The sequence below is a fragment of the Sorex araneus genome, chromosome X (assembly GCF_027595985.1).
Source record: "Sorex araneus isolate mSorAra2 chromosome X, mSorAra2.pri, whole genome shotgun sequence".
Lineage (NCBI taxonomy): Eukaryota > Metazoa > Chordata > Mammalia > Eulipotyphla > Soricidae > Sorex > Sorex araneus.
This window is the reverse complement of record NC_073313.1, coordinates 181,883,798-181,910,327: the sequence shown is the minus strand read 5'-3', so window position 1 is coordinate 181,910,327 and position 26,530 is coordinate 181,883,798. Positions and strand designations below refer to the sequence as shown.

General features: G+C 38.3%; 1 protein-coding gene and 1 non-coding gene across 4 annotated transcripts in view; both read right to left on the bottom strand.

Annotated features, from left to right (window-relative positions):
- The window catches only part of EPB41L5 (erythrocyte membrane protein band 4.1 like 5), a 118,430-nt gene that overhangs the window by 86,567 nt on the left and 5,333 nt on the right, over positions 1–26,530 (bottom strand). For all 3 annotated transcript variants that reach the window (XM_055121671.1, XM_055121672.1, XM_055121673.1), the window contains exons 2-5: positions 22,427–22,614; positions 8,359–8,463; positions 1,141–1,183; positions 120–198 (exon numbers count right to left, since the gene is read on the bottom strand). In XM_055121671.1, the coding sequence (XP_054977646.1) occupies positions 120–198; positions 1,141–1,183; positions 8,359–8,463; positions 22,427–22,606 (407 nt within the window). In that variant the 5' untranslated portion in view covers positions 22,607–22,614. The remainder of the gene's footprint in view (positions 1–119; positions 199–1,140; positions 1,184–8,358; positions 8,464–22,426; positions 22,615–26,530) is intronic.
- Positions 6,684–6,813, bottom strand: LOC129400679 (small nucleolar RNA SNORA20). Its single transcript, XR_008627866.1, has one exon. It is a non-coding gene; the product is annotated as a small nucleolar RNA SNORA20 (small nucleolar RNA).

The following is a 26,530-nucleotide window of genomic DNA, read 5'->3' as shown; positions in this document are numbered from 1 at the left end:
TTAATACATGATCAAGGAATTCATTTTAATAAGTGCCTATTAAAAAAATTACAAATTTTCAGTATTTTAATGAGCTTGACCAAAAATTTACTCCTGTACAACTCTAGGTGCAGTCTTACCGGGTTAGCTCTTCACGGAGATTATTTGGTTCTGAAGAATAAAATTTAACTCGAAGATGTAGACAATACGGTGAACCAACTGCCATTAAAAAATAGTAATAATAAAAAGCTTTACTTTTATAACTACTTAAATGGTTAAGAATTTTCATCCAATAAATATGTCAAAAAATGTACCAAAACAGGGACAGTATTTCAAGTTTCTTTATATTTAGGCTTAATTAAATTTAACACAAAAAAGATCAGTCAAATTTTTTAATGTAACAGCCATCAATGAGTACCACCACAATCATCTGTCCTCCCAAGAATAGATAGTTCCATTAATTCTAAGAATGCGGGGCCAACTCCATCAAATTAAAAAGACTTGACTGCAATACAACAGCCCTAAAAATCTGTCAGCTGTATTTCTTGAGAGCACAGAAGGATGCCTGTGTTATTAACTGCTCATCCTCCTGTGGCAAATCCTCCCACTCACTTTCACTTGAGCTACTCTCACTAACTTCAACATTCTCAATGGTTCTCAACATTCTCAATACTTTCACTAACTTCAACATTCTCAAACAATGATTCCATTGTTTGGCAAAAGCAAGAGTGAAGAGGTCTGAAATCTGTCACTAGAGAAGAGAAACTGAAATATGAATTAAATACTGGTATTTCTCCCTGACTACTGCTAAGAATAAAACTAACATTTCATTTCATGATTCCTAAAATGAGGACAGCAACCTTAAAGTTCCAAAATACTTTCTATATCAGGGAAGGAGCAAACAAAAATGAAACAGGAAAATTATAAATAAGAATTGAACATGTCATGGGAGCTCTACAAATTACAAGCCTCTCTCCTGGAATCAAATTGTAAAACAACCTATTACTTGCCAAGTGGGAATAATATCCAACTGAAGTAGAGATGCTATAAAATTCATCTGAAATATGATTTCTCTGTCCTTACCACTAGGAATAGGAGTTTCTAATATATATCTACCTATAGTTCAATTTCTTTTTTTCCCCCAATTTCTTCAACACATACTTTTTACTTGCTTTTTGATGCTCTTTGTTCCATCCAACCAATGCTGGGAAGAAAAGAAAAATTCAGCTGTTAAACAGATGAAAGAACTTAACATTTTAATTACTAATATTAAACTGCACTGTGCTTTTTCATTGCTAGACAAAAGAAATATTTCACAAGGGAAAAAGAGAAAATGGGAGAGGATTACCTAAGATTTATAGCAAACTTGTGACACATAGGAAAAAAGGGACTAGAATCATACAAGTGACTTCTAAAAATATAGTTACCTCAATTGTAAGGATATTCTAAATTTTGTCCTTAGCATTCTCCACTGTTTCGGAGAAAATTACTCTTTCAAGGTATGCATGAACCGCGGTACCACAAGTGGACCTTGGCCCCGTGACACTATAATACACATATACACCCTTCTTAGAATTAAGAGAAAAGAAAATTATCATCATAGTCCAGTGTCTGGTTTATTATACTGAAATCTTATTATAACAAAAATTTATTTTAATAACAAAATTATATTAAATATTACTTACATTTTGCAAAACAAATGTTACTCAGAATAGTACTTCAAAAGAGTCTATATAATAAAATCAGAGCTTTCTCATAACCAAGGCCCTACCTATTAAAATTAGTCTTTGCTCCTTTTTCAAAATAAGCATTTGACTAGCAGGTTTCTGCTTTCAAGATTAATAGGCTTTTTATTTCTATACCATCTTTACTCTTGAATGCCCAATGATATACTGAACAGACCGAAGAAATCAAACACAGGCTTTTACCAATAAGCCATTCTCAGCTCACTTTATTAAATCCCTTTCCCCTACCAAGTCCTAACCAAGTGACAGGGCATACTGATTCAACACAGATGCAGGATTGTGACTATGCTCTCCAGCATGCTTACAATTTCAAGCACCCTAAACCAAAGTGCTCTTGTGCTAACTAGTTCACGGAGCTAAGGAATCCAGCTTCTGAATTCCAGATAGGCAAAGAGTGGGTAAACAAGGCTGCATTGTTAATAGATTTGCAACAGTTTATTTTTCTTGCCAATTATTTGCCTAGCTGCTCCTCTCCATTTTCTTACAAAATTCAAAAGTAAAATTGACAGAATTACCAGTGTACTTACCTGTGCACATTGAAATATGATTCTAAGTAAATATTTTAAAAGGTAATTAAACACTATACAATATTTTTTCTGAATTCCAATCGTATAAGCCTACTTGGCCATTGTTCACCTTGTAATATAGTTATTTATTTAATTTTATTTAGTTAAATTTAATTACTAATTCACTTTTGGGCATATTTCAGTCTGATAAGGAATTTTCAAGGGGTATTTACTGGTGTTTCTTCTATTAACAGAACATTAGGTCAGTCAGTATAGAGAAATTCAATTAATCTATTGAGTATAGATTGAGACTATAATTCAATCTATTAGGTTATTAATTTATTGTTAAATTTATTATTAAATTATTAAATTCTCTATTAGGTTATTAATTTATTAGGCTAATAGATTTAATCCATTAGTCAAGAAGATTTCAATTTTTGGGCCCAGGAAGATGGCTTAAAGGGCAGAGGTGTATATTTTGCATGCAAGAACCCTGAGTTCAACCATCAACACAGAATGGTCCTCTAAACACCAAGAGGGATTGAAACTTGGTCAGTCACGTTTGAGTAAAGTGCCCTGATTTCTGGTCTCTCTTTCCTATATTTTCAACTTAAAACAATGGGAACATAATACTTAATATTTTATAAACTATTAATATAGATTCATTTTTCAATGATCACCAATTTCTCTAACCCCTGCAATAAATTCCTTATAAGCCCAATTCCTATCATTATACACCACCTCAAGATTTAACTTGTTTTTCCTAATTTCTCACAATTTCTTCAGAGAGACGAAAAAAAAATTGTGTCAAGGGTAAAGAACATTAACAATAGATTAAAAATCACAGGCCAAACATAAACTGATAGAAGACACTGAGGCACATAAAGAACTTTAAGATAAGAGAGACCACTTAGGATTTTAAGAACAATCTAAAGTCTTTGTTAGATAGCTATAACTTAAGTTTATTCATGGTAGGGTCTACTTAGGACTACCTCATAAATATACCATTCAACTCTAATCTGTACTCTAGTGTTCAAAGTTACACATTAAACCTAAATCAGAGTTTAGATATTTAGTCTTTTTTAACTATATATATACACACACACACATATATATATATGTATACATATATATGAGTGTCTAGTATCTATGCTTTTAAATCACCCCAAACTCAGAGAAAGCATCAAGCACATTTTAAAATAAGATTCAGGAACTAGGGGAGTTCAGGATAGCGTTCTGGGGAAGGTCTGAGTTCATGTTTGCATATTCTCAAGCCTGTTTTCTTTTATCTCCTCCACATTCCAAGCCCAGGGACTGGAAAATTCAGAGCTTAGAGACAGGCACTGATCATATTTTCCTTGAACTATGGTCTTTAGGAGTTGAATTTAAATTACATTAGAGATAAAACTGAGAGCATGCAGATATAGGTTTCGAATGTTTAATGTGAAACTAATAGGGTTGTCTTCCTTTTCTGTACACTAAAAATGAAATAAACCTTCTGATTTTCTACTTTTAAAGTTTGTATAATAAACTTAGATATTAAAAGATGTGAAAACGTGCTTCTATTTCCATCCTGTTGGACTGGGTATAAAAGAAGTATCTTTGTGTCTTAAAATATAAAACACATACAAACCATATACTTGTGTCTTAAAAATGCAAAACACCAACAAGTGTGTTGGACTTATTCTGTGGACTTACTATGCTTTTAGGATGTAAAAAAGTCAAACTCAAAATGAACATGTAAGCAAATTAGGGAGATTAAATCACTCTCCAGAGACACAATAGAAAACGTTTTTGGAAATGTATTTCTGTTTGTTGAGCTGTTCCTTCTTGTTTAAATATATGTATGCATGTATGTGTGTTTATGTGGGTGTGTGGTGTGTAGGTGTATATATAATTACTATATATCTACTTAGTATGTTATTTTATATATTTTCTACTTTCCCCTATCTTATTATAGTCTCAGTTAAATTCCACTGTACAATTCAATCACTGCCCAAAATGACCATTTTACCTTCTCCTTCTAACTTTTATAATTTCTATATTACTGCATTTGCTGGTATTTCTGAAATTATCCAGCAGAGATAAAAATGGTTATCTTTTTAATAAAAATGGTCACTTACTTATCTTGCAGGAATTTTCTACTGTCTAACTAGAAATGTGCTGTGTTTTCATTTAAAATAATCAAATATAAGTCTAGAGTAACTGAGCAACCATTGTTATGTTTTCCATAGCTGTGACCCACTGAGGCCACCAATCTGCCGGCACCAGTACCAGCTCTAGAAATGGACACATTATCCAAACTTCGGTAGGTCTACACAGATAAAAAGTTCATTCTACAGGACACACACACACACACACACACACACACAAGATAAGAATCCTAGAGTATTATCTGCCTGACCTCAGTTGTGTGAGGATCTGAAATCTCACCATATTTTGCTCACAGAGCCTGAAACACCTGAATTCTAAAGTTGGAATGAGAACTGCTCTCTTTCAGTTCCATGACGTTGGATTTGCAATGGAAGGGATCTGCAATTACAGCCTTAAGGTATGTATTTAGACCATGTTCCACTAGATCTAGATTCTTAAATGAGGGTCCAGGACTCCATATAGGGATCATATAACTGAATGTTGGAGTTGTGAAAAATTTGACAGCAACCAATAATGTCCAAAAAATTAATTCAAAATCAAATAAATAATAAATTCATAGCACTTATGGCAAGTGCTTTCCTGTGTTTCATTGCTTAGGAAAAGGTATCATGTGGAAAAAGTTCAAATAGCACTACTTTAGGCAATAATACATTTTCTAGCCTTCAGCATGAGACCTAATATCTCCATCACTGTAGAATGCTTTTCTTTGAGGTATTGATTTTTAATTGCATTTGAAGACGTATACATGAAGTGGGCTGGAGCGACAGCACAGGGGGTAGTGCATTTGCCTTGCACTCAGCCAACCCAGGTTTGATTCCTCCATCCCTCTCGGAGAGCCTGGCAAGCTACTGAGCGTATCCTGCCCGCATGGCAGAGCCTGGCAAGCTACCCGTGGTGTATTCAATATGCCAAAAACAGTTAACAAGTCTCACAATGGAGAGGTTGCTGGTGCCCACTCGAACAAATCGATGAACAATGGGAAGACAGTGCTACAGTACTACTCTCACTTAGAGGTTATGCAATGCTTGTGGGAGTTAGGCAACATACAATAAAGCAATTAACAGCACAAATCATTAGCCTGTTCACATACATTCCTACACTCACATAACCATTGCCAAAAACAATTCACAGGACTAAACTGAAATCAACCAAATGAAGTATAATACTCATTTTCTTCTATAAAATAAGATATAAGTAGTAAATCTTTATTATTTCCTATGAAAGTGAGAAACAAATTCATGGTATACCATATGTGATTGATTATATGAACTGATATTGAATCATTCTTGAGAATAATCAGGTGTGGCCTGAAAACCAAAAAAAACCTGAAAGCCATTGAGTTCTATGTACTAATTTTATAGCGTGCCACTTTACTATACAGGCTTTTTGTAGTTTTTAGGGTTTTCTAAGTATAATCTCACGTTATCTGCATAAGTGAGCTTGATTTACTTCCCATTCTTGATCCTCATAGTATCTCTTTCTTCCCTAGTTGCCCTGGTAAAGAATTGCAATACAATGTTGAATAATAGTGATGAAAGTGGCCATCCTATTTCGTGCCTGATATGAGAGAAAAGGCTTTCAGTTTTTCACCACTGAGTATGATAGCTGAGGGTTTACTAAAGCCTTAATTATACTGGAGAAAGTTTCTTCAATCCTTATACTTTGAGGTTTTTTGGCTTTGTTTTGTTTTTAATCAGAAATAAGTGTTGGATCTTGTCAGATGCTTCCTTTTTATGTATTAATATGATTATAATATTTTTACCTTTCCCTATTTTGATAGTGCTATATTGATGGACTTAAATATTTTTTTTCTTTAGTTCTTTTTTTCGGTAGGGTTGGGGGGAATATACCCAAAAGTGCTCAGACTTACTCCTAGCATTTTTCTCAGGAATAACTCCTGGTGGTACTAAGCAGACCACATGTGGTGAGGGGGAATGAACCCAGGTAGGTTTTATCAAGGCAAGCACCTCACCCCCTATACTATTTCTCCAACCTCTATAAAATTCATTCTCTCTCTCTCTCTTTCTTTCTTTGCTTTTAGGGCCACACCCAGCAATGCTCAGGGGTTACAACTCTTAGTTCTGCACTCAGGAACTACTGGCAGTGCCCGGGAGACCATATGGAATGCCTGGGACTGAACCAGGGTCAGCTGTGTATAAGGACTACCTGCTGGTTTATCACTCTGGCCCCTCTTTTTTTTTTCTTTTTCTTTTTAATTATCAAGTTCTTTCCTATTAGGGAAACATCTACTTTTCTTTTTTCTTTTTTTTTTCTTTCATCTATTTATTTTCTTTAAAAATAATATTAAGACCATGCAGGCGGGATGAAACTGTCACTTCATCCCCATTTACAAAGATCCCATGTCACTCTATCCCATGCATATAACTGCTCATATCATTGCCAGACTAGAGCAGCAAATCAATGGGAAGTAATTTTCACTTTTCTGAAACACCATTTAAATCTATAAAATCTAGGTAATTCAGTCTTTTATAAAACCCTGATACCGCAGTGAAAATTCTAAGCTCTAGATATGATTGAAAACTTTGCCAAGCAGCGGTCACAAACACATGTCAGACTTAAATCTTGGCCTACATTCTAAGAACCAGCAGTTCTAAATTTTCGTTTTTAAAAAGACATTTTAGGGCTGAAACAACAGCACAATATTCTTCCAGGAATTATCTCTGTGGCCTCCAAACAAAGAACAAACAGGAAACAACAACAAACTCCAATGTTATCTAGGCAATCCAACCTCTTTTTTTAAAAACTTGATCACTAGGACTAGAGTGACAGTACTGCAGGAAAGGCGCTTGCCTTGGCCATGGCTACCCTGGGTTTTATTCCCAGCATCCCATCTGGTCTCCCAAGCCTGGCAGGAGTGATCCCTGAGCACACAGCCATAGCGCACTCGCACCCTCTCTCTCTCTTCTCTCTCCCTCTCCTCTCCTATCTCTCTCCACTAAAAAGGCATTTTAAAATTCATCCATAAAGATCATTCAATTTGTATTATACCAAAACTTTTTTTCTCCTAAAAAATATTTCAGGTGACTGGATCAAGAAGTCAAATAATAAGAAAATCAGACCATAATAAGAAAATCACAAAACAATATGGATGTTTCTCAAAAAACTAGAAATCGAGCTCTCATTTGACTCAGCAATACCACATCTGATAATATATCCTGGGGGCCCAAAACCACACAGCAGAAACACCATCTGAACGCCGATGCTCATTGCAGCACTATTCACCATAGCCAGAATCTGGAAACAACCTGAGCACCCAAGAACAGACGAATGGATAAAGAAACTATAGCACATCTACACAATGGAATACTATGTTGCTGTCATGAAAAATGAAATGAAGTCATGAAATTTTCCCATAGTGGATGGAAATGGAGAGTATCATGCTGAGTGAAATGAGTCAGAAAGAAAGGGACAGACAGATATAGAATGACTGCATTCATTTGCGGTATATAAAAAACAATATATAGTAAAACAATACTGGTCAATAGTTGGAACTAACCTCAAGTGTGTGGGGGGCTGAGGGTAGGTAAGATTAAGAGACCAGTATGACAATAAAAGCTGGGAGTGATCTCAATAGACAAGATTTGAGGGTTAAAAGTAGGTATGGGATATTCTTGATAACCTTTCAGTATCAATACAGCAAACCACAATGCCCAAAAGGAGAGTGGGGGAGAAGGAAGGGGGCGGAGAGGGAGAGAAGAAAAGCTGTCACAGAGGCAGGCAGGGGGTGGGGGCTGGACACTGGTACTGGGAAATATACACTGGTGGAGAGTGGATGTTGGAATACTGTATGACTGAAATCCAATCATGAACAGCTCTATAATAGTCTATCTCAGAGTGATACAATAAAAAAATGTTTTAAAATAATCACAGAAAATAAAATAACATGTTAAGATTATGCAAACTTATGGCACTAATAGCTCATCCAAAATTTTCCATTTCTATCTCCAACTTACCGCAACTTGTGCTGAATCCATAAATCTTAGCCCAAAATAGTCACTTTCAATCAGGTCCAGGTGGTACATAATCTGATCAAACAACTCCTGTCCTTTGGCTTTTTTCTGAAATAAAAATATTATTAAATAATTTATAAGATCAAAAAATGAACAAAAATGGCTTTAGTTCTGCAATATATTTTTACTTTTTCACATTACTTACAATCAGCACAAAGCAGGCTTTGAGTAAGATATTAGTTTCCAAATAATTTCTTTTTAAAAAAATTTTAGGGAGATGAAGAAACAGTGTAACAGGTAGTGCACTTGGGGCTGGAGTTATAGCACAGTGGATAGGGCATCTGCCTTGCACTCGGACGATTCGGGTTCGATTCCCAGCATCCCATATGGTCCCCTGAGCACCGCCAGGAGTAATTCCTGAGTGCAGAGCCAGGAGTAACCCTGTGTATCGCCGGATGTGACGCAAAAAGAAAAAAGAAAAACAAAACAAAACAAAACAAAAAGGTAATGCACTTGCCTTAAACATGGTCAACCTGAATTCAATCCCTATCCCCCAAGCTCTGCCAGGAGTGATCTCTGAGCTCAGAAACCAGAGGTAAGCCCTGAGGTGAGGCCCTAAACCCAAAATAAATGAATATAAATCTATTCTAGGTGCTTTGGTTTAAAAAATTATTAATGGTAAGGGTTCATGCATGAACCAAAGCTTCCACCAGAATGTCCACTTCCCTCCCCATTTGTATCAACAATACCCCACATTTTAATCCATCCTCCCAATACCTCACCTTTGGTAAGCTTCCTACTGAAGACCAGTTCTCAGTTTCATTTGCCTAAGGAAATTTGTTATTCCTTTCTCCAAATAAATAATTTAAAGTCAAAGAGAATTTATAACCTGTATTACTTTGTCAACCAGCAAATATATTTTGTAATATCCTGTAATAAGATAATAACCTAACAATGTTCCTGTGAAGAAACTCTTCTTTGTATTGAATTTTTAAGTTCCCCTCCTTACTAGTTTGGTTTTGTGTGTGTGTATTGCCGGAGGTGGGCGGGGGGGGGGGGGGGAGGGAGGTCTACACCTGGCAATATCTCAGGAACTAATCCAGGCTATGAGCTTGGGGTCATGCCTGTATGTGTGCAGAGGATTATGTAGTACCAGTGATGGGAATCAAGCAAAGCACGTGCTCAGCTGGTTGAGACATTGCTCCAGACCTAGAGTTCCTATTTCTAAGGTGCTCTATAACGTAACTGAAAACACACACACACACACACACACACACACACACACACACACACACACACACGCACATACAAACTTAGAACACCTAAAGTCTAAATCATAAGTAACTACATCTGGCCAACAGATTTTACAGAAAGACAGAGACTAGAATCATTAGAGTAGAATGAAGCAGATTACTCTTAAAACTGGGGGAAAAAAGGCAAAAACAAAAGCAAAAATGAAATATAAGAGGGAATAGGGGATAAGGAAGAAAACTACTGGGATCAATGTAGAACATCAAACTGGGTGTAGGACTAGAAAAGAAACTTGCATAGAAGAAGCATCTTCAGGGGCTGGAGCAATAGCACAAAGGGTAGGGCGCTTGCCTTGCACGTGGCCGACCCGAGTTCGATTCCCAGCATCCCATATGGTCCCCTGAGCACTGCCAGGAGTAATTCCTGAGTGCAGAGCCAGGAGTAATCCCTGTGCCTCGCCAGGTATGACCCAAAAAGAAAAAAAAAAAAAAAACCCGCATCTTCAAAGGTATCCCAAATCCTTTTAAAATATCCATAAGATCCTAGAATTCTCAAGTACCTCAATTCAAACAACAATGCAAACACAAATAACATAAGCAGAAAAATCAAGATTATTATGAATCAGAATCTTATATTAGACATTAAAGAATTGTTGCTACAAGCCTACAAAATAAAACTACTCATTAATTTTTTTGTTGTTTAGAAGTTTTTTCATAAACATATATTACTTGGGGCCAAAGAGAAAGTACAGAAGGTAAGGACATTGCCAGGAGTAAGCCCTGAGTATTGCTGGGTGTGGTCCCAAAGCTATATATATAATTATACATAACACATTTAACATATTGCTTAAACTAATGAATAGGAAAGTATGTAATTACTGTATACCTGAAATTAATATAATCCTTTGTCAATTATAACTGTTAAAAAAATTAAAATTTTTTACTTAAAGTTTTTGGCCATGGCTGGTGGTACTCACGGCTTACCCCTGACTCCACACTCAGGGATCACTCCTGGTGGGCTTGGGGGACCACTAGGGTGCCTGGATCAAACCCAGGTCAACTGTGTAGAAGGCAAGCACTCTAACTGCTGTGCTATCACTTCAGTTCCAAATTTTAATTTTTAACATAAACTATGTTGTCAGATAGAACCAATATGAGCAAAAACATTGAGATCCACAATTTTCATAGATACATAACCATTTCCTCCTTCCATAATTTTAAACTATAATGTATTTATTATTTAAAAATAGATTAACTGGGTTTCTATTTACTATTGTTTTGTTGGGTCATACCCAGTGGCACTTGTGGGATACTCCTGGTTGGGTATTTGGGAGTCCACGTGGTGCTGAAGATCCACCATACATATGTTCAAATCCTTTGAACCATCTTCCCAGACTTCGATTTTTGTTGTTGCTATTGTTTTGTTGTTTTGGATTTTTGGACCATACCTAGCTGTGCTCAGGGTTTACTCCTGGCTATGTGGTCAGGGACCAGTCCTGGCAGTACTCAGGGAACCATATGCAGTGTTAGGGATATAACCAGAGTTAGCACTTACACAAGGTAAGCACTCTACACGCTAGACTCTCTAGCTGGCCCCTGAAATGGGTTTTTAATAACAATATCTTTCAACTGACAACTCCATAATTTCAAGTTGTCCTTTGTTTATACCATCTTAAAAACTTTAAATTTTTCTCTTTTTGATAAAAGGATATATGAATCATAATTTTATTTTCAAGACAAAACCTTGATCATCTTCCTGCTCTCCACCCAATCTTCTGATTCTTGACTACTGCCTCTATTTCTTTTCTTCATTTGAGGCTGATTTTCTTGACAATTTCTTTTTGGTACTGTCAAGAAGACACTTTACTTTGGTATTTGATTAAATTTTTGTTTTGCATTTTTTTGCTGTATTTTGATAACTCCCAGAAGTTCTCAGACCTTACTTCTAGTAAAATGTTCAGGGATGACTTCTAGTGGTGCTTGAGGGACCTTATGCAATGCCAGAGATCAAAACCATTACTTGTGTATGCAAGGCAAGTGTCTTATCTCTGGTACTATTTTTCTAGTCCTCTGATATTTGATTATTCTTTCCACATCTTAAAGTGTACATCACATGTCTATTACCATAGACTAGATTTGTCTTTCCAATTGAGTTATTCCTCAAAAAATGCTCCCAAGTAAGACTTTCTAAGGCTAATCTTCAGAGGTCTTCTACGTTTAAGTTGTTTTGAGCGGGGGTGGGGGGGGCAGGGGGAGCAGAGCTAGTAGTGCTCCAGGCTTACTCCTGGCTTTGTGCTCAGGGCTCATTCCTAGCAAGGCTCAGCAGACCATAAGGGGTACTGGAAATTGAAACTAGATCAGCTATGTGCAAGGCAAGCACCCTGCCCATCATACTATCTTGCAAGTTCCTGTTTAACAATATTTTAATTGGGCCTAAAGGTAGCTCAGTGCTTTGCATGTGTGATTCTAGAAGTTTGATCCCTGCAGCAGTCACCACCCCATCTGAGCTAAGAGCAAACCTGTCAACACTGCCACTTGGGATGCCTCATGCCACAACCACTGCAGCCAAGAGCATCACAAGGATGCAGTCCCCGAGAGAAGGGAGATAGCTCAGAGGATTGGAGCACCAAATTGCTATTTTAAAATGCTTTGTATATTTTCATTACCATTATTTATTAATGAAATCTTGTTTATTAATGTTTATTCATCGTTTCAGAACTTGCTTTACCTGATAATCTTAATTCATCTAGCATTTTCTTAACTCTTTTGTATTCCATAGGTCTCTTCAATCTGGTATCTTTAATGTCTTTAATTCTGGGAAACAAGTAATAATCCACTATTTTGTCATTTTACTTTGCTGAGTGTTAGAATTATAAAATATACACTTGATTATCACAATAAGTTTGGTAATTATGGTTTATTTGTCATTTTAAAAACTTAAGGCAAAAGTTCAGGAACTGTATAACAATACGTACAGCTAAAAAACAAAAGAAGACAAAACTAGAATTTTAGTTTTGCTGGCTCCTAAGTTCAAATTTCCTAATATATCACTAGTATCATTTGTCATCCCATTGCTCATCGATTTGCTCAAGCGGGCACTAGTAACGTCTCCATTCGTTACTGTTACATCGTAGTGTAGCCTAATGGTGTCTGCTCGATCCAGGAAAACAAAGAGCCTCAAACAATTCATTCAGGGTCTTGATGAAGAAGTCTGACCATCTCATAGGTGGGCAGCCATGCGTTCTTTTGACATCCCATGGAATTCAGTTGGTAATAGCTCCAGTCCAGCGGTCATCTCCAAATAGCATTATGTGTCTGGCCCATCTGATTTTTTGACGCCTTGGCAAACAAGACAGCATCCCGGGGGCTGGAGTGATAGCACAGCGGGTAGGGCGTTTGCCTTGCACGCAGCCGGCCTGGGTTCGATTCCCAGCATCCCATATGGTCCCCTGAGCATGGCCAGGGGTGGTTCCTGAGTACAGAGCCAGGAGTGACCCCTGAGCATCGCTGGGTGTGACCCAAAAAGCAAAAAAACAAAGACAGCGTCCCTGATTCTCAATCATCTACGAAGGTCAAAACTCCGGATTCCTTCTCTCACTTGAGTGAAACGTGATATTACAAGCATAGCTCTTTCAATTCCTCTTTGGGAGACTTGAATAGTGTTCTTATCCTGTTTTTGTAGGGGCCAGGTCTCTGAGGCATATGTTAGTGCAGGGAAAATGGTAGAGTCGAAAAGATGTGCATGGTGCCGGAGTTTCCTTGTCCTGTTAACCACTTCTTCAACACTCTTGAAGGCGTTCCATGCCACTCTCTTCCTTCTGCACAGCTCAGGTGCCAGGCCATTCGTGAGGTTGAGTTCTCGACCTAGGTACACAAAACTGCTGCATTCAAAGATGTTCGTTCCATTGAGAGCAATTGGAACGTCAGGAACTAGTCTGTTTCTCATCAACATTGTCTTTGTGAAATTCAGATGTGGTCTGACCTTTCCACACTCACGGTCGGCCAGCAATCGTGCTTCTTGGCTAATGTTTGGTGTTATTAGAACAATGTCATCAGCAAAGCGGAGTTGGTGTAGTTGTTGTCTATCTTTACTCCCATTCCTTCCCATTCCAGTTGTTATATGACGTTCTCAAGGGTGGCACTGAAGAGTTTCGGTGAAACGGTGTCGCCCTGCCGAACCCCTCTCTTTACATGGATGATCACTTCCTTGTAGAATGGTGAGATCCTGGTGGTGACCGGTAATACAGCTTAAGGAGGATCCTGATGTATTCCTAATATATACCATACCTATATCATCTCTTAGATCAATAACCACATACCCCAACATTTTTTAGGGGGAGTTGGGCCACACCTCAGCAGTACTCAGGTCTTATTCCTGTCTCTGCACTCAGCAATCACTCCTGGTAGAGCTTGGGGAACCAAATGGGGTGCTGGGGATCGAAACCAGGTTGGCCATGTGCAAGGTAAGCATTCTGCTCGTTGTACTATCTCTCCAGCCCAAGATACCCCAACTTTAAATTACTACTTCATCTAATTTGTTGAGGATATTTTTAGTGCCTAGATTCTCTGACCAATTACTCCACTTTATAAGTATAAGCTATCATTTTTACATGTTAGCATAAAAAATTACCATTTTAGAGTCAAAGGAAATAGTATCGGAGTTTGGGTGCATACCTTAAATGTGCCTGACCTGAGTTCAATTCCTGGTACCACATGATCCCTGGAGAACTATAGAACCTGGCCCTAGAGGTGGCCAGCATTGCCAGGGTGACCCTGATAGTCCCCAGCAAATCAGGAATCAACCACCACTATATCATAAGGCCTAGCACAGAACCACTGGCACCTCTGGCCTACTATTCCCAGAAGTGTGGCCTGGCCCCCACTTGGGAGTATTTCTTGAAAGTCACTTGGGAGTACCCCTCCCTCAAAATATTAGCATTTTAAAGTATACAATTTAGTACCACTAAATACTCACAATGAGTACAATTATTGCTACTATCCATAATCATTTTCCCAATCCAAAATGAATGACTCCTTCCTTCCCCAACCCCAACCCCTAGTAACTTATCTCTTTTACCTTCTGTCTTGATGAATTTGTCTACTGTAACTCACATTAAGTGAAATCATACCATTATTTGTGCTTTTGTGTCTGGCTTATTTCACCTAGCATATGCTTAAAGCATTTACCCATATTGTAGCAGATTTCAAAATTTATTCCTTTCAAAACCAAGTAATATTCATGCTACGTATACACCATTCTTTTCATCCCTTCATCTATTGACATTGGGCTGCTTCCATCTTATGGTTATTATGAATACTATTATGACCAGTGTTAGATAAGTACATATGAGTCCCTGATTTCAATTCTTCTTATATGCTTAGAATATATTATCTCTGTGTTAATCTCTTTGAGCAAATGCAAGAGTTTTCAGTAATGGTTTCACTATTTTATATATTCACAACAGCAATTTTGATTATTTTACCACTTCACCAACATTTAGTATTTTCTGTTCTAGTAGTCGCCATTCAAATTAGCATGTGATTTTTTACATTCATTTCCCTATTTTTCTCATACTTTATTGGTCATCTGCTTACTTTGGGGGAATGTCTATTAAATTCTGCTCATTTTTTAATTGCATCAGTTTTTTTAAACTTATTTCTGTTTTTGAAATTTATTTTATTATTTAAGCACCAGGATTTACAAAGCTGCCAATAATAGTGTACTGGGCACTAATGTTTCAACTCCAAACAGTTTCATCACCAATGTTAATGTACCTCCACCAATCATCCAAGGCTCCCTCCCCTCTCTCTACCTACCCCCTTAACAAACTATTCTTTTTTAGTTTATTCTTTATAGTTTGGGTTACAAGCTTAAATAGTGCTGACTCAGTACACAATTGTGACACATGAATTTTCCTTTTCTTTCTTTTTTTTTTTTTTTTTTGCTTTTTGGGTCACATTTGGCAATGCACAGGGGTTACTCCTGGCTCTGCACTCAGGAATCACCCCTGGCTGTGATCAGAGGACCATATGGGACGCTGGGAATCGAACCCGGGTTGGCCGCGTGCAAGGCAAACGCCCTACCCGCTGTGCTATCACTCCAGCTCCTTTTTCTTTATTTTTTAAAATTTTTATTAGTGAATCACTGTGAGGTACAGTTACAAACTTATGAACTTTCATGTTTGCATTTCGTTTACATCCCTCCACCAGTGCCCATTCTCCTCCACCAATGTTCCCAGTATCCCTCCCACCACCCCCACCCCTGACACATGAATTTTCAATGAAATCAATTCTTAGAAGAAAGTGACCTGATATTGGACAAACATATAAAATTCTAACATACAAACACAACCTGAAGTATATGTGCACAAACATTTATGTACACGCAAACAAAATTCTGACATACAACCTGGAGCACACTCACCCATACAAATCAATTTGGACACATACATACAACCCAGAGAGTGCACACAAACTCAAATTATGACAAAAGACAACCTGGAGCACACAAATTCAGTTCTGAAACACATAACCCGGAGTACAAATAAATACATAGACAAACACAATTCTGACACATACACACAAGCTAGAGTACATACACAAATTAAATTCTAACACATACATATACAAGTTTGGCACTTTTTAACTGTCCTATATTTCAGGCTTTATGCTCTTTTCTTCATGGGTTCATCTAGAAGTTCCTTGGAGAAGGAACAAACAGCGGTTTGAGCTATTGAAAGAAAAGTAAATCACCTCTTTCAAATCCTACCCATTATCTTCTCTTCTTAAACTTTAAGACCTGAAGCCATAAAATACACAGATCAACAAAGCATGTATCCAAATTAGGAATCAAATACTTCATGTTAATTTAAAACAGGCACTGGAGGGATCTAGTAGATCTAGTAGGGATCTAGTAGACTCGCCCCCACCCCACTTTCTGGCCCCCAAATAAAGAACTCAGGAGCTGTGGGTTTTATTTTTTTAATTGATTGAGATTCTGTGATTTATAATATAGTTAATAATGGTTTTCCATGTACATAATTCCAACATCATACCCATCACCAGTATACCCATCTCCCTTCCCCAAGGACCCCAATTCCTTCCCTTTCAACCCCTCCTACCCCACCAATTCAATTGTGTGAACCAGTTCAACCACTGTGTTGCCTTTGAACCAGTTCAACCACTGTGTTGCCTTTGGACCTTTGGTGTTACTTTGCTGTGCATCTTTAAGTCCCACATATTGAGAAAGATCATTCTGTATCTATCCCTTTCCTTCTGACTGGCTTCATGAAGGATGTATCCTCTAGTTCTATCCATGTTGCTGCAAATGGGAGATGTAAATTTTACAAGACAAGCTTTTTACTATTTAACACTAAACCTTAAATCAAAAGAAATACTGTGGCATTTCTAAGGAAAACAATTAAATCAGTTGTGTAGAAATTTCTACTTGATGCCTTTATCAGTTCACTGAAAGACAATGTCACTGTACTTAGTCTTTAAAATGGGGAGGGGAATGATGCTGGAGAGATAGCACAGTTGATAAGAAGTTTGCCTTGCACATGCCTGGCCATGGTTCCATCTCCTCCAGCATCCCATATGGTCCCCTAAGCACTGCCAGGATAGTAATTCCTGAGTGCAAAACTAGAATAACCCCTAATCATCCTAATCATTACCCGAGTGCCCCCCACCCCAAAAAATCTAACAACAATAAAATGAGGAACAATAGAGGTTTTTAAAACAATTTATTTATATTGACTTCCCCTGCCCTTTATTATTGTTGTTTCTGCACACACTTGGCTGCTGAGCTCATACACTTGGTTGTCATAGAGCTTGGACACACTTCAGTAGTTGTTAGCAGCTGAGCTATCCTCAGACACCTGCAGAAGATATTTAAACCCCCGCTAAATGGCTACTACCAACACAGATCAATTTGAAATTCACAATTACTTTTTAAAAAATTTCCTTCCCTTCCCTTCTTTCATTGTAGTTGTTCTTTTTTGCAATGACCAGGGTTTGCACACACTTGGTTACAATACTCAGGTACATTTTGAAATCAGGGTCACATACCTGGTTGGAGTACTCACATGTTTCTCAGCTAAAGTGTTCACCTGGGGTCCCACATTTTAGTTGCAGTGCTTGCACACACTTTGCTATAGTGCTCGGGATCCTGAGCAGCAGAATGACTGGTACTGCACATGAGTATGTGGAATAGGATGGGGACTGAACTTGCGGTTTTGCCTCACACTTTCAACACAGGTGCTTAACTGCTAGCAAGCCCCCATAAGTGTCCCCTAATTCACTCTACTTAATAATGAATAATCCGTACGGAGCGATAACATAGCAGGTCGGGCGTGTGCCTTGCCTGAGGCTGACCCAGGTTCGATTAATCCGTCCTTCTCATAGAGTCCGGCAAGCTACCGAGAGTATCCCGCCCACATGGCAAAGCCTGGCAAGCTACCTGTGCTGTATTCAATATGCCAAAAACAGTTACAACAAGTCTCACAATGGAGACATTACTGATGCCCACTGATGAGCAAATCAATGAGCAACGGATGACAATGATATACAGTGATATACAATAATACATATTTTTTGATGATCATTTTCATTCTATATCAGTTTGCTTCAATCTTTAGTGACCTTAGTCGTGAGAAACGTGTATTTTATTCACTATCCAAAATCAATTCTAAATCTTCCAGAATCATACTAGACTGGTTGTGAAACTAAGCCAGAAAGACAAATTTTTCATTAATTTTTTTAATTGAAGTATCATAGTTTGCCTTGCATGCGGCCGACCTGGGTTCGATTCCCAGCATCCCATATGGTCCCCCAGCACCACCAGGGGTAATTCCTGAGTGCAGAGCCAGGAGTAACCCCTGTGCATCACCAGGTGGGATGTGACCCAAAAAGAAAAAAAAGAAAAAAGTGCTAAAACCTTTCTCCCCTCAGTGAGTCAAACTAGACAAGATGAGTGAACACCAGTCAGGCAGCCCCTGAAAAGAACTTCTGTGGGGACTGCACTGACCCACAACCAGAATGCAAGTGAGCATCACAACTTATGAATGTGAGTTGTGAGAACATACAAGTTTGAGTTGTGCTTGGTGAGCACACTAGACATGTGAGCACCACAACCAGAACTGTGTGCAACTTCCAGTCACTGTAGTATAAATAATAAAGGGGAACAACAACAACAGCAAAAATTAGCTCCTCTGACCTATTTTTTTTTAAAAGAAGAACAGTTTAGTTGACAGGCAACGCCCATTCTATATCCATGATAACATCGAAAGTTAGCTTTCAAACTCTAAGATTTCACTGGTCATGCTGAAAAGGTGACTGTTCTACTTCTACAGAGTCAAATCTAAATCTCTTGGCTTTTCACTGCAATTGTCTACAGGAGAGACTAGGCAGCATTTTTTGCCTTGGTTAAACATCACATATACCCTACTGAAACTACCAAACATAGGAAACCCCTCTCTACCAGTCACTGGTCACCTGTCCTCCCACTTTAAAGTCTAGGGCTATTTATTATCCACACCATACTACCTTTTTAAAAAAGCTCCTTTACAAAGAAATTCTACTTCCTAGTATGAGCCTCTCTACCAGCAAGCTTAAGACTTCATACTTCAAATATTAGGTAATAAGAAACTTCTCACCAGGCCCTTGCACAGCAATTTCAAGTTTTTATTATCACATATCTAATGATATTTTAAAAGAATAGTACACAAAATTCTTGACACAGAGTAAGAAATGACTATGAAAAACTATCCTCATAAACTATCACATACTGGAATGTCTGGCAAACCCTAGGAAGTTCCTACAGAAAATTTAAGTGCCTTAAAGTGTTGGGCACAAGAACTGGCTTAGTGGTTAAAAGCAGCTGCCTTTCTGGGGCTAGAGACAGGTCAGCAGGTACAGTGCTTGCTCTGCATGCAGCCAGCCCTGCTCCATATCCAGCAGCATACAGTCCCCCAAGCACCTCCAGGACTAATTGCTGAGTGCAGTGCCAGGATTAACCTCTAAGCATTGTCCAGTGTAGCCCAAAAGCCAATTAAAAATTTTTTTAAAAAGTAGTTGCCTTTCAAGTTTGAGACTGTGTATTCTATTCCCAGTGTTGTCTTAACTATAATGAGCATAGTCCAGCAACTAATCTTTGGAACTCCCCAGCAACCAGACAGAATGTGGATACCCAACATACTCAAGTTATGCGTACACGTAACTAAGGTGATCAACCCCAGCACACACAACTAAAGATGTATGGGCACTATAGTCAGGTGTACACCTCTGGAGAGTACATATGTGAGCCCCCATGAGCTCTAGTGAACACTACAACCAGAATGTGCCTGAGCACAACTAAATGTATATGACTCTGGTGAGACTGTGTGTAAGTATCAGAGGTGAATTGTGCAACCCCTCATAAGCACCACAACCAAATATGTAACCCAAGGAGCACCACAACCAAGTATGTACAACCCAGGTGGGTGGAAGGAAGGGAGAGGAGAGAAGAGGAGGGGAGAGAAGGGAAAAGAAGGGAAGGGGACTTTTAATGCCTTAAAGTCTTCTAGAACTAAAAACCCTAAAAATATCCAGTCTAACATATGAAGGTATTATATACTGCATTATAACCCAAGACTTCACACACGAAAGGCAAATACTCTACTGCTGAGATGCACTTGACTCCAGGAAATTCTACATCTTTAATTATATTCCATTATTTTAAAATAGATAACGTACATTCTAGATTATTCAGTTAATCTGAACATTCACATAAACAATCCATTTTCTTAAATGGATCAAAGGCCTAACAGAGTTTGTTTAATTACGTATAACAACAGCACCTATGCTGTCACCCTACAGAAAGGTATGTTTTGATTCCATCTGGGATAAGTAAGTGTTTACTGTAAGAGTTTGTAGGGAAGGAAAATATTGTGGAACACCCTAAGAAACTTACATCAAAGTGTATATTTACAACTTAGTGCAAATCTTTTACTACAGGACAAAGACATGAAATGGAGTTGATGTTGGTGCATAGTTCAGAAAGAAATTCTACTTCCCTACTCTATACAGTGTCCCCTTCCTTCATAAACAAGGTCTGTAAGGAAAACACTAACATCTAAATATACTGAACTGGGGCCTGGGAGTTGGATGCAAGGGCTAGAGTGCATGTTTTGCAATCTCCTTTATGATTCAATGGTTGATTCAATGGTTCCCTGAGCACTGCCACGTGTGCCTTTCACACCAAAACAAACAAAAAATATTTATATAGGATTGTTCCATGCTCTGAGTCAATGATGTATTGGTAGCACTGTAGCACTGTCATAGCACTATCGTCCTGTTGTTCACTGATTTGCTCAAGTGGGCACCAGTTAACGCCTCCTTGTGAGACTTATTATTACTGTTTTTGGTATATTGAATATGCCATGGGTAGCTTTCCAGGCTTTGCTGTGCGGGCGGGATACTCTCGGTAGCTTGCCGAGCTCTCCGAGAGGGACGAAGGAATAGAACCCGGGTTGACTGCATGCAAGGCAAACCCTCTGTGCTATTGCTCCAGTTCAGATGTACTGGTAACTGCAATAAAAAGCTATCTAAAATCTGGACATAATTATAACATTTTGTAAAGATTACAGTGCTTGGTACTGTTTAAAAAACTACACTACAAAACTACTTACTGAAGAAGAAACAAGAAGCAAAAAGTCATAGCTGAAAAATGTGAAGAAATCTCATTTTCTCACTTCAACAAAAAAGTCTGCAAACATACCAAACTGGCAAAGAAAGTACTTATTTTGAAAAAAATAAATATACTGAGATATAGTAAAACATAGAGAAGTCTTACAATAAACATGTAAGCATTCCTTTGGGGAAATATGAAAGGGACCTTCTTAAGAAGTGCCTAGTGACTCCAGGGACCACTCCTGGAGACACCTGGCCAAAGAGGCCCGCAGTTTAATGCTAAGGCCTGGTGTTATGACACTGCTGTGGCCTGGTAGTGCTCAGGGAGTACCAGGCAGTACTCACAGCAGTGCTCACAGTCCAGCCCTATACTCAGCAGCTTTGGGGGTTGAGCCACTCAGCACCAAGAATCGAACTCAAGTTCTTGCATATGCCAACCCTTTGTGCTATCTCTATAGGCCTCATGTTAAGTATTATTATAACTCTCAGAGTTTCACTGCTTTAATTGATCAGCAAAGATGATGACAAAACCACTAGATTACACTAGAAAATACCATCACAAAGAATACACAGACAAGTTACTCAAACCAACCATGCATGCAGTTCAGTGGCAGAAAACATGCTTTGCATGAATGGGGTCCCGAGTTTATTCCCAGAAATAAATAATGAACAACAACAACAAAAGACTCATGCCAAAAACGCCTTATCATTTAAAGTCACTGTTTCCCAAAATGAGTAATACTACCACCCCCAGAAGTGTGCCAGAAAGATGATCCAGGTCAGCAGAACTAGGGAGTGCATTGTCTGCTGAAGGTAGATTTCAGTGTGTGTATGGGGTGTGGAGTGGGGTGGGGGGCGCGAATAGGGAAAGGCAGGCAACAGCAGGTCTGCTGAGTAGTTATCTTCTGAATAGGGGGAGGTAGGCCAAATAAGTTTGGGAACCTCTGATTTAAAGGGCTTAGTAATACTACTAATTTCAGAGAATACTATCATTCCAGATCCCTCAGATTACCTCATCATGTATATGAATGATACAATGTCTGAGCCATACTGACCTACATTCTAATTCCCCAAGAAGTTAACAGTTACCCCAGAAAGCTCAAATGAATACAGTCCCCGCATACAGAATTTACAGGTCAGCAAGAATCACATACCGGCAAGTCCACACTAACATCTGTTCCATCCAGAAGGGACACACGACACGTGATGATGGACTTCGCATCTCCAGCAGCAGGAATGTGCGTAGAAGCTCTCTGAGCTTCCCGGAGTCGTTCCTTCTCAGCATGTTTACGCATAGACCGACGACCAAGAGTTCTCCGGAAGAAGCGCAGCATTTTTGCCACTATAAAGCCAGAAGGAAAAAAAGACTTCATCAGAAGACTTCCACAATTTCCAAGTAATGGGATTTAGTAAATATGCTACCAAAATAAGCTCCTGATCAACTGTATTTGGGGGGAAAGAAAAAAAAAACTAAAATAAAACTAGCTCCTTTAAGTAAAAAAATTTATAAATATATTTAAATAAAGTTGAGCTATATCGTTTAGAGCATTTGGTAGCTTATTGAACTAATTTATAAGGAACTAGCCTTTGGGATTAATCAATTATATGTCCATGAGGCTGACAGCCAAGGACAGTAGATACAAGGGTCAGGGAAATTGCCCCATAGCTGGAAGACTGCTCCATGAGCGGAGGGGAGAAGGTAGATGGAATAGAGAAGGGATCACTAAGAAAATGATGGCTGGAGGAACCAGCTGGGATGGGAGATGCATGCCGAAAGTAGATAATCGACCAAATATGATGACCTCTCAGTGTCTGTGTTGCAAACCATAATGTCCAAAAGTAGAGAGAGAGTATGGGGAAAATTGTCTGCCACAGAGGCAGGGGGAGGGTGGGAAGGGGGGTATACCCGGGATATTGGTGGTGGGGAATGTGCACTGGTGGAGGGATTAGTGTTTGATCATTGTGAGCTTGTAACCCAAACATGAAAGCTTATAACTAGCTCACGGTGATTCAATAAAATTTAAAAAATAAATTATATGTCCATTAGTTTTAAATATCTTTCAAGATAAAATAAGATGCTAAGTTATCCTAAGTGATCAGCAACCTAAGAGTTTTTTTTTGGACTTTAGTTTTTTGAAGCAAACCAGCATTGCTCAGGTACTATTCCAGGATTGGAGCTCAGAAGTTGCTCCTGGCAGTGCTAGGACCATGCATGACATGGGAGCAAATCAAGACCTCCCTTGGTATTGAAGAGAGTACAGAAAATAGGGCAATTGCCCTGCACGTGGCAGACCAGGATTCAAACATCAGTACCCCATGTGGTTCCCTGAGCATAGCCAGTGATCTCTGAATGCAAAGCAAAGAGTAAGCAAGCCCTGAGAATCACTGGGTGTGTCCTTCCCACCAAAAAAAAAAAACAAAAAACAAACAAAAATACTCAGCTAATAATTTTATCATAGTATTCATAAACACTAAATAATGACATAACTATAACCATAAAGTTTAAGTGAAAGGAGATGTACAACTGAATTGGCAAGAGAGCTAATCTAATTTCTCATCTTGTTAACTCATATTTGAAGATAATTCCTAAAAATATCAAGAAATAGCAGTAAAAGCATGTTATTTATAACACTGGAGTCAACCACTCCCCACTACTCTGAGCATGGAACAAATTTCCTCTATATACAATGGAGTGTTCTCCTCCCCCCCACACACACACCCAACACACACACACACACACACACACACACACACACACACACACACACAAATCAAATTTCCCAGTTAAAATGAGAAAGTGGGCAAGGGAAGTACAAGTGGTTAAAGTGCTTGCTTTCCATGTAATTAATTCTGGTTTCATCAACAATACAACATATGGTCCCAAGCACTGTAAGGAGTGATCCCAGAGCATAAAATCAGAAGCAAGTCCTGAGCAAAGCCAGGAATGGCTCAAAATCAAAATGAAATTAGTAAAACTTAACAAAATAAAATGTGAAAGTGGTTGTGGCTGCCCAGAGGAGGGAACGTAATTCAGGAAAGAGCTGTTTTCAAAAGGATTGTATAATTCCACTGGTGACATTTATAAAAATGATCAAACTATAAGATAATTTAAAAATTAAAAATAAGTGAACTTTAAATTAAATAGTGTGCACACACCACAAGTATGTGAAGTGTAGAAATACTTCACTTCAATATGACTACCTAATTAGGTAAGAAATACTATATTTCTCAATTATATGTTCATCTGCTTAAATCCTAAGGAAATAACTACAGTTCAGTTCACAAAGCCATCTCACAAAATCTGGCTCCAATCTCTTTCTCTCCAGGTGTTTAATTTGGAGTATCCCTTCCTTTTTGCCCCTTGTAACCCAGTCTCACTTCAGCGGTCTATGAGAGGTCACACTTGTTATCCCAGACGTCTAAAGCCCTTCTGTCAGAAAATCCCTACTTATCCTTTAACTCCACCAATATCCCCTGAGAAACATTCTCTGATAACCAAAGTGAGTCCTCTGTTCATTTACTTCGCTAAATCTGAAAATATCTTACGTTGCACTGTTCAGATTTTAATTATTCATTTTTAATTTCTGAGGATACAATATCAATTAGTACAACAAACGTTCAGTAAATAGTCTTACCAAGGCTGCAGAAAAACTCTCAAAAGTATTATCTTATTTTGATGAAGTAAACTAAGAACTTGCACAGCAGAGCCCGGCAAACTACCGTGAAGTATTCGATATGCCAAAAACAGTAACAATAATGGGCCTCATTCCCATGACCCTGAACTCGACAGTGACGCAAGGAGACGTTACTGGCGCCCGCTCAAGCAAATCAACGATCAACGGGACGACAGTGATACAGTGAAACTGACAGAAATTAAACCACTGGTTAAGTTAATTATTTAGTAAATAGTTTTAGATATAAAAAATTATCAAAAATAACAGCTAAAAATAAGTTGGGTAAAAATATAAATACGAGTGATTTTTTTATAATTTAATTCAGCAGGGGCTGGAGTGATAGCACAGCGGGTAGGGCGTTTGCCTTGCACGCGGCCGACCCGGGTTCAAATCCCAGCATCCCATATGGTCCCCTGAGCACCGCCAGGGGTGATTCCTGAGTGCATGAGCCAGGAGTGACCCCTGAGCATCACCGGGTGTGACCCAAAAAGCAAAAAAAAAAAAAAAAAAAAAAATTTAATTCAGCATGTCAACAAATTGCAAGGGAAAAAAATAAGTTATGCAGGAAACTACACTTTAAGAGACGAAAAATACACCCCAATTAAACAGTGGACTTATTTTAAATCCTAACTAAAATAAAATCTTAAATTGACATGTTACTGAGCGAAGCAAGGTGAAATACTGGAACTCTGTACTATGTGGTAACTTTTATTTAAGTCTAAAATTCTTTCAAAACAAATTTTAATTCAGTTTGGTATTATTTTAAAAAATTTTACGTAGCCCATTGATGCTTTACACTAAATGCATTTGTAAACATAATAAATATCAACATCGAAATATTAAAATACAGGGGCTAAGGTGATAGCACAGCAGTAAGGTGTTTGCCTTGCACACGGCCTACCCGGGTTCAATTCCCAGCATTCCATATGGTCCCCCGAGCACCACCAGGAGTGATTCCTGAGTGCAGAACCAGGAGTAACCCCTGTGCCTCACCAGGTGTGACCCAAAAAGCAAAAATAAGTAAGAAATATCAAAATACAAGCATGAAATAATGTGTTAATTTAGACTTATACCCTCATTTTTACATGTATCACACACCATATGGTTAGGTAAAGTGGCAGAACCATAACAGCTGTGATTTGAACTTCCCAAGGAGGTAACTTATACACATATACACATGTAAACATGGACTGTAATAATAACCAAGAAATTACCACTACTTTTCTTTTAGAAAGTAGTGATATCAAAGGAATTTTTGGAAAGGAGGCCTTAGTCCTCATCTTTTTGGTTGAGTTGCCTTTGGGTCAAACCCAATGGTGTTGTGGGTGGGGGTTTCGAGGAGGACCAAGTAGCACAGGTCCAGCCAGCCCTTCAGGCTACTTCCTTGGCCCAGTCCTTATCTTTTAAAGATACATACTGAAATATTAAAAAATGATAGGTTGTCTAGTATTTGCAGAAAAACAATCGAAGGAAAGGACTTAAAAGATGACAGATGAAACAAACTAGTCAGTAACTGGCCAATAAATGAAGCAGGATACTGATCATTATACTCTTTTTTTTTTTTTTTTTTTTTTTTTTTTTTTG